At 29.8% G+C, this 9,763-nt stretch overlaps 1 protein-coding gene across 1 annotated transcript; it reads right to left on the minus strand.

Moving 5' to 3' along the window:
• Positions 1-4,660: 4,660 nt before the first annotated feature.
• Positions 4,661-8,306, minus strand: LOC107958455 (cinnamoyl-CoA reductase 1). Its single transcript, XM_016894232.2, has 5 exons — positions 8,101-8,306; positions 7,826-7,980; positions 7,094-7,279; positions 6,548-6,900; positions 4,661-5,065 (listed from the first exon to the last, which is right to left on the minus strand). Exons 1-5 carry the CDS (start codon positions 8,231-8,233, stop codon positions 4,876-4,878), a joined length of 1,017 nt encoding a protein of 338 aa, XP_016749721.2. The 5' UTR covers positions 8,234-8,306; the 3' UTR covers positions 4,661-4,875.
• Positions 8,307-9,763: the final 1,457 nt, after the last annotated feature.

Genomic DNA, 9,763 nt, shown 5'->3' on the forward strand with positions numbered 1-9,763 from the left:
CATCCACGCTTTCTTTCGTGTTGGGATAAATATATATATATTTGTTAATTATAGAGTAAAAATTTAAAGGTTGGAATATGCTCTAAATTTTTGTATTATTCATATATTTAGAATTTAGTCTTCATATTTTTACTTTCAGGAAATAGTCCCTTTGACTTTTTTGAGTTTAAAAATAAACGTCTATTTATTATTACTATTAAAATTTATTTGTTAAATTTATTGACGTGATAATTTAAAATTAAAAAAAAAACTCAATTAGTATTCACATGATAAAATAATATTAGAATGGACCTGAATTTCATAAAAAAATTTAACAGAGTAAACAATCCTTCACTTTCCCTTAATATAAAGTAGTATGGATTCTATTTTTTATTTCATTCTATTAAACTAGCAAAATCCTTATCTATCGTTTCAACTAGGAAATCTTTGTGTTAAGTTTGAAGTTTAAAAATGAATATTTTTTCCACTATTCTTAATAGAAAAATACTTCGAATTTTATATCCAGTGAAATCTTTTTAATGAAAACCAATAATTTATTTTGTAATCATGTTTCCTTTTTTTAACGTTAAATTTTATTTCGGTCCTTTCATTGCATTATTCGTTGAGAAAAATGAGATGTGATGCTTTTAATTTATATTTTATGTTTTGTATTGAATTGATTATTTATTTGTATTAAATTATAAAGTAAAATTTTAATAATTAAAATATACTCTAAGTAAGATTTTCAAAACTAAACTCGAGGTTAAATTAGTCTAAATCAAAATAAAAATAAAATTATTTAAAAACAAAAAATCGATTAAATCTATTTTTTAGTCTAATTCGTCCGGTCCGTTTCAGTTCGTAGATCAACTAATTTGATGCTTCTTTTTGGATCAATAACACCATTAACTATTTCTGTTAAAATATTGACATGATTTAAAAAAAAAAGACACACACATTTATAGCACACACACACAAAAAAAAAACAAAAAAAATCTAGTTTGACATGATAAGTTGGAATGAATATTTTGAAGAAAAAAATCGGCCTTAACATTTTAATAGAAATAATTAAGGGTGTTAACTATTTAGATTGAGAGATTATATTTAAAAGTAAAGAAACCAAATTATGTAAAATTAAAGTATAGATACTAGATCATAAATTTAAATATAATATGAACTCTAAGTTGTCGACTATTGTCAGGTGTTCACCTTGTAACACCCCATACCCATACCCGAGATCGGGATAGGATACGAGGCATTTCCGAAATTTTCAAAATAATTTCAATTAATTTATATAATTTAGTATTCATTTTCATGTTTCATGTAACATCCTTTTCATATTATAATTCTCGTATCATATCAAATATTTTATCCATTGAATCATTGGAGTTTTGAAGGATTTTTCAACAGTACACTCGAAGCGTACATTTCCATATTCCATCAATTCATATTCAGAAATAACCCTTAGGACGTTTAATCATCGAGCACTCTCTCGAGTCACATCTTATGTAACTGTAGTGAATCAGGATTACCTTTTTAGGTCAAATCCTACCCACCTTAAGTTATCATAAGGAATCATATATCATGTAACTGTAGCGAATCAGGATTACCTTTTCAGGTCAAATCCTATCCGCCTTAAGTTACCGTAGTGAATCAAAAATAAATTCTATCCGCCTTAAGTTACCGTAGTGAATCATGAATAAATCCTATTCACTTTAAATTACCATAGTGAATCAGGAACAAATCTTATTCACTTTATATTCTCGAGAAGGCTTTTGTCAGATTAACCGTCCGGGTTATCTATTTCTGCAACACATGCAGGAACTCTTTCATTTAGTAAATCACCTATATCCATCTAAAACCCAATATTCAAACAGATTTTTATCATTTTCAAGTAATTTCAGAACATGGATTATTTCTTCATTTCAACATCCATACATTTCATATATTCAATTCAAATATCATATAAAATACAATACAATATTTAAATTGACATATTTAGGTGCTCATTCAAGTTATACGAACCTACCTAACTAAATTGCAGAAATACCAAGATTTAAGGGCATTTTGGTAATTTATCATTTTCCCAATTTTCACCCGATCTTAAATTAATAATTTCATTCAATTTATTAATTTATATAATAAAACAATTCATTCCCTTCAATTTGGTCATTTTTGACATTTTTACAAAATTACCCCCAAAGTTTTACTTTTATTCAATTTAGTCCTTGAGCCTATAACATGCAAATTAACCATACTAGCTGAATATTCATATATATTTTCCTCTTCCTTCTCTCCATTCCACATCCTTAATGTATACAACATGCTTATAAGTAACATTATATATAATTTTACTATTTACTTATATGTTTATTCAAAGCTGTCCATCTGTATCATAGTCACTAGATTATTTTTATCTTAAGATAAAGAACTCCAAATTAAGATCTGCTAATTTTCCCTGAAACTAGATTCAGATATCTTCTTACTATAAAATTTTCAGATTTTTTTTGTTTATCCAATAAGTACAGTTTATTCTTTAAAGTTACCCCTGTTATGCTGTCTGACAGTTTCAACGCTTCTTCGCTAAGAATTAATTATCTTATCGTACGAGATTTAGATGATGTTCCCACTTATTTATCTTCAAAATAGACTCATTAAGGATTTTAAACATATAAATTCAAGCTCTTAAGTATTTTTATCCAATTTTTAATAATTTTCTAAAGTCAGAATAGGGGAACCCAAAATCATTCTGAACTTATCTCACAAAATTTATTATATCTCGTAATTAAAAATTCCATTGCTATACCGTTTCTTCTATAAGAAACTAGACTTAATAAGCTTTAATTTCATATTTTTTCATCCTCTAATTCGATTTTTAAAATTTATGGTGATTTTTCAAAGTTAGCCTACTACTGTTATCCAAAACTATTTTAGTGCAAGATATTTATTTACCATGTTTATAACAACCTTATTTTCTTTCTCTACACTATTTCTCATTACTTTCTCTTATTTTCTCTTCACTAACATATCAAGAACATAAAATCTTATATAAGAAAACTCTACATTAACATCATTTCCATGCTTTTTCAATAGTATCAAACTTAAAAATATATTGAAATCTTGATGTTCTTACCTTATCTCATTGATTTCAATCTTTAACTTAATTTTCTCTCTCCTCCAACTTCTATTTCTTGAATCTAACTTGATATTCTAGCTCCTCATAGTCTCCTTGTCATCTTTCTCTCTTGATAGTTAAGGAAATTCTTTTAATTTCTAAGTTAAAATGGTGGATTTTTGGTGGAAGGACCAAATTGTAAAGAAAAGAAAACTTTCTTTCTTCTCTTTTCTTCTAAGTGAATTGCATGGATGGAAAGATGATAGAAATTTTCATCTTTCCTTCCTTATATATTAAATAAAATAATAATAAATAATAATAAATAGTAAAATGTCTCATTAAAATATTAAAATAATATTTATCTTAATTAAATAATTATAAAATATCATCAACATCATCATTACTTTCTAGATTTATCTCTCTTTGAATTGACCATTTTGCCCTTTATTATCTTTTAAAATTCTATCCTTGGGTCATCATTTAATTTGGTAAAATTGTAATTTAGTCCCTCATAGCTCGTCACCTATTCAATTTGGTCCTAATTCATCCATTTTCCTTAGTTTCTAGATCATTCCACCCTTAAAATATTTAAACTATTGGTCCTTTTACTTTTTTATATTTACAGTTTAACCCCTCAAGTTTTGAGTATTTACTCTTAGGCAACAAAACTTTTCACACTTTTATAATTTAGTCCTTTTCTAAATCAAGATATCATAATTTACTTCCCAATGTTTTCATGACTCAAAACTTCCCTTTTTGTCACTTATTTTCTTTTTTTTTCTATATCAAGGATAATATCTTACTATAGAAATTGTCGGGGTATTACACACCTTTCCAAAAATAGTCTAGATTCAAATCATTATTATACTAAAACCTTTTATAACTATCACTACATTTTCATTTTATTTACTAAAAAGATAGTTTTTTCAGTATATATTTTCAATAAGGGAGAAGCTGGAAATTTTTTTAAGGAGCCGAAATGAAATTTTAATTTTTAATAGTCTATATATTTATAATTTTTAAATGATTAAATCAATTTTTTATAATTTTAAGGGTTTAAAGTAAAATTTTATCTTTATTAATTTAAAATTTTAAAAATTTCTAAAGAACCAAAATAACAATTTTCTATTTTAGAAGGGTTGGACCCCTGCCCCCTAGATTCGCCTCTAATTTTCAATTAATAAAAATATTTCCAATCATCATAATGATTTTAATAAATTTATATTGAAGTTTTAACAAATATATAATAAACAAATATAATATAATTAAAATTATATAAATACGAATTTGCTAATGTTGTTGGAATATGATTGGATCGGAATTAATTAGTATATCAATTTGGGAAAAATTATTGAATTGGTCTTTAAGTGAATCACTCGAAACCTATAAAAATTTAAATATGATTATTAGATTAAGGATCAAAACTATTAAACTAGTAACTAATTTGATGAGTAGTTAAAAAATTTTAGAACATTAGAATCCGTGAGTTGCTAATTAGCTATTGATAAAGAGAGGAGTGAGAAGTTTTTAACAACTAAAACATGAAAATATAATATTTTCCACACATTTCATTTTAAATAATTGATTAATTAGAAGATGGAAAAGTTCAACAGATTATTGGGTCCAATAAGCTATTTTTGCTATTAATTAGATACGACAACACAAAATGGGCACACAACACATTGGCATTCAGTAATGCCAGCCATCCAGGGTGCATGTCTCGGTTCCCTTAATAATGGTAGGTAAGCTAAGCAGGAGTATTAAGTGTATGAGAACAAGGCTTAAGATTGAATACGAAGGCCACAATCTTCCTGGTGTTGCGCTGGTATAGGCAGGAGACCTTTCTCTTGCAAGCTTTTCACCGTCTCGTATAGGCACTGCTTCACCGGGGTGAACTCCAACCCCAAATCCCTCAGCTTCTGGTTCGTGAACTTGTAGGGTTTTGCTCTTGGGTTCTTCTCATCTGAGCACCTGCTTTTCCATATACACTATCTTTAGTTTCTACACTTGGCATATATATTCCATTCAAACACAAAACCCCTAAAATATTTAGAAGATTTGCATGAAATCCTCAAAAATAGTATAAATAAATAGGTGGTGGAACAAGTTGAGGGGGGACCCCATTTTTGTCCTTGCTTCTGCAGCACGAGATTACAATCCATTGAATATTTCAAAAAGAAAGAAAGCTTCCGTTTAAATAAAGACAAGTAAATTGCCCTAGAGTGCGAAATCTCCATGATTGAAGTTCAGTAGGTGGATTGAATATAATATCCATTTTTATCCAACTTTCTTGAGATTAGCTGACAAAGACATATGGGGTTGGTGAAGATCCTTTCTAAACCACAATTTCTATCAACTTTCAGCTTCACCAGAAAAAAACTTCACTTCGTCGTGGAGAATTAGGTAGACATGTTTGTCATTTTTTCAAAGCTGGTGGGTGCACCCATTACCCCACACCACCCCCACCCCCGTTGCTCTACAATATTGAAAGATGGTTTATCTAGTCTATTCCCATATTAAGCCCTTGTAACTTTCCTGGACTAGATTAATGCTTGAAGAAGAGGCACCAATTCTTCCTGTCACTATCCTCCAACAACAACAAGGTCGAAATGTACCAGTCAACACGTTGTGGATAAACTCTATTTGAAGTGTAGCAGAGGGTTAAGGTGTTTGTTTGTTAAATTTTCCAGTGTTAGGTAAGATTGCCAAAGCAAGCATACATCAAGCAATTTGACAATTTCAAGTTAGCCAATTACAACAATGAATAAGATGCATATCCAATCTAATTTCCAAAACTTTTCCACATCTTCAACTTCTCCAAATCATCACAACATGTACATATTACTATACATGGTTATCTGAAGAGTGGGTATTCAAATTCTCCCGTGAGAATTCGTTCAAAGCAAGTAAAAAACACCTAGCAAATTTGTAGTAGGTTAGAGACTGGAAATAAACGAGATCGTCCACTAAGATAATTCTATACATAAAGTATGCAATTGGGCACAAACTAACATGCAATTAACAACTAGCTAGCACTGAATTCAGATTTTGTTCACTTTATCAATTAATTAATTAAACTAAAATAACCCCTATTCTTCCATTAATATTGTATGTCATGCATATCATTATTTCATTGTTTTATGAACAGAATCTTTGATATAATACAACTTGGAAATAGAATTTCAATTTCTGTATTTGAAAAAAAAAATCAGACGACTATTTTCTTTGTATTAAAAGATTAATCTTTGACAAATTGTGATTATGCCTCATGTTTGTTATAATTTTTACCCAAATTGCCGATTGAAAGAGCTGAATCAGCTTCATCTCAAACAGCAAAGGGGTTGCCCCACTTATACATTTGGAGCAGTCGATTTTTGACTGAAGTTTCTGAACCGGTTTTGTCATTGTTCATATGGGAAAAAAAAAACAAATTGGATGACTAAAAAAACTTACCTGGTAGGGATGGGATACTCTGGGAAGAACTTGGCTAAAATCTCAACCACTTCACCACGGTGGAGGACGCTCTCAGCGCAGAGGTAGCGGCCGGAGGCAGAGGGATTCTCAAACACGAGAAGGTGTGCTAATGCGACATCTCTGACGTGAACATAGGCTTGAACTGAATTGGCATAGGTCTTTGCCGAGCCGGTTAAGTACTTGAGGATGTGAACAATGCTGGCATTCACAGTTGGTTGCAGCAATGGACCCAGCACCAAAACTGGGGTTATCACCACAAGGTCCACCCCTTTTTCCTTGGCTGTTTCCCAGGCTGCCTGCTCTGCCACTGCCTTCCCATAACAATACCAATTCTGCAATTTTGAATATCGTATATGCACCAATCATTAATTCATTTCCAATTCCCAATATTTCCTTATTTTGAATCCTGTTTTGGTTTTGGTGATGAGTAGCAGGATCCAAATGGACCCTTAATCAGGTAGTTTATATATGGGAAAAGTTTAGAGTTTGCCTTAAGCAGTAATTAAAAGGAAGAATCCAAGTGACCTTGGTGTTTTTGCAAAACTCAAGGTCGCTCCAGCAAGACTCATCGACCACCACATCAGGGCTCCTGTTGGGGTCCATGTACACTGCACCTATGGAAGATGTGAACACCACACGTCGAACTTTGGCCTCTGCCGCTGCCATTATCACATTCTTAGTCCCAATCACGGCCGGCTCCACCATTTGTTCCTTTTATTTATTTATTATTAATAAAAAAACATACCCCAACCACCAATCATCAGTATACATATTACATTAAAAAAATAAAAGAAAAACACATCTTGTACTTCAAAATCCTCATTTATTGATTGTAATAAAACGAATACTGTGAAGGAATGATTCTTTCCTAGGAAAATGTTATTCTTCTGTAAAGAATTGCAACCAACATTTTTCACTTGAAAATGATCTGACCGGAATTTTACGAACAAAAAAATTTGATAGAAAAATTTGTAAGTACAAGAATCAGAAGAGTAGGTGATAAAATTGACAGTATAAAGTATTTAGGCTATTGGGATGGTGGCCCACTGTGTTGGCAAATCAAGCTGACCAAATATTTTTGGTTAAAAAAGCATTATCTAGTGCATTTCATCTCCATCTTAGTTGAGCTGTAACTTTCAACTTTTTCGACAAAAGGAAGTAAAATCAATTCTTCTTTTTTTTTTTTCCTCACCATACTTTCTCTACAAACAAACAGGACATAAAAAAGTTTGCGAAAGTAAAAAAAATACAACTTACAGGATCATCAGTCACAGGTGAAGCAGTATGGAAAACTCCATCGCAACCGCTAATGGCTTCCTTAAGAGATTGGTAATCAAGAAGGTAAGCTTTGTGAAGAGATAGCCTCTCCTTTGCTCCTTCAAGCTCTCTCAAATGACAATTCTTGGGATCGTCTAAACAGAAAACCAACGACCAAAATCCATGTTTCAGTAAAAAAAAAATTAACACAAACAAAGATCAACAAGCAAAATCTCTTTCTTCAGACTGATTAAAAAGAATGGAAAGCAACCAACCTGGGTTCCTTACAGTGCCCTTGACAGTGTAACCTTTTTCAAGAAGAAGCTTGACAATCCAGGAGGCGATGAAGCCACCGGCACCGGTGACACAGACGGTTGGGCCATTAGTGGAAGAGCTCTCAATTGGCATATTTGCTTTGTAGGTGTTTTGTTGAGGTGAAACTCTTGGGGTTTTGATGCTTTGTTTTGCTGGGATGCCAATTGGCACAGGCGTCGATATTTATAAGCCAAAAAAATTTACCCTTCCCACCAACCAAAGGTAAATTTTAAAAAATGTATTTACAATAAATATAAAAAGCAAAACAATAATTAGAGGAGAAGGTGGCTTCATAGGTATGTAAATAAAATTAAAATCATGATTATGTTTGCGTTAATTATTATTATTTTTCCTTCAATACCCTTTTGGGGTGATGTATTACGTTGTTTCCGGCAAGCTATTATTATATTATAAATTTGTATTAAATATTTCTGTTTTTGCTTATTTTACAATTTTTTAAGGAGAGGGAATTTGGTAAGTAGATGGATTAGGTTTGATTCCATATACGAAAAATATAACCTAAAGTAATATCAATACAACATAAATAATATTAAACATTAAATATTAAAAATATAGAATCATTATAAATCTCAAATTTATATAATAATTTTAATTTAATGTGTAATTTAATACATAAATTTTAATTTGGTACAATTATATATATTGAAATTTGATTTGATGCAATTATATATATGAAAATTTGATTGTAATTGAAATGAATACATAAAACTTATTTGATTCAATTATATACATTTAAAATATATATATTAATTTTTATGTTAAAAATATATAATTATTTATATTGTAATACGTATGCTTAAAATGATGCTATAGTAATAATTGTGTTAATAATTCTATGAAAGTTAAATTAATATTTCATATATAAAATTATACAAATTTAAAATTTATGTATAATATTATGTATGAACTAAAATTTATATGTAATTTTAAAATTCACCTCTTAAAAAAACACATCAAATCATAATTAGTTATATTGCAATATTGATTGATTTTAAAGGGAACAATGGCCCACGTGCTTTTTGTGCACTGAAATGATGCTATTATTCCTCTGCCTATGCTAAAAATGTGGATTTAACAATAATTTGAAGAATATTGGCCTTCATACTAAATTTGTAATCTGAATTCAACGTGAAAGAATATTATTGAGGGAGAAATGATTCCACCTTAATTAATTAATGATTCCATTGTAATAATATGTAACAAAAGATCGTTTTCCTCTTCTAAATTACTTTATTACAGACACAATTGCACCATTCTTGCATTCACAAACTTCATTATGGGTGTAGACTAACAATTTTTGTCTTAACCAACATCAATCAATGTTTATTGTTAACAATGCTGACAAGGAAATTTATCATATAAAAAGAATTTTGAATTTTTCTGCTTTTTTTCTTTTACATAATTACTAGGAAAAATGAAAAAAAAAACATATCCATTGATAGGGGTAAATAGCAAAATCTGTCCACACCAATTTTTGCATATGATAGTTATATAATTTAATAAAGGGATGGGAGATCTGATTTTTTTTTTCCAATTTTTGTCAGTGCCTATTTTCGGATTTTGCTTCATGCTTTGGTAGTCGGTTATGCCAAAACTCCTTTC

This window comes from Gossypium hirsutum, chromosome A05 (assembly GCF_007990345.1).
Source record: "Gossypium hirsutum isolate 1008001.06 chromosome A05, Gossypium_hirsutum_v2.1, whole genome shotgun sequence".
Taxonomy (NCBI): Eukaryota; Viridiplantae; Streptophyta; class Magnoliopsida; order Malvales; family Malvaceae; genus Gossypium; species Gossypium hirsutum.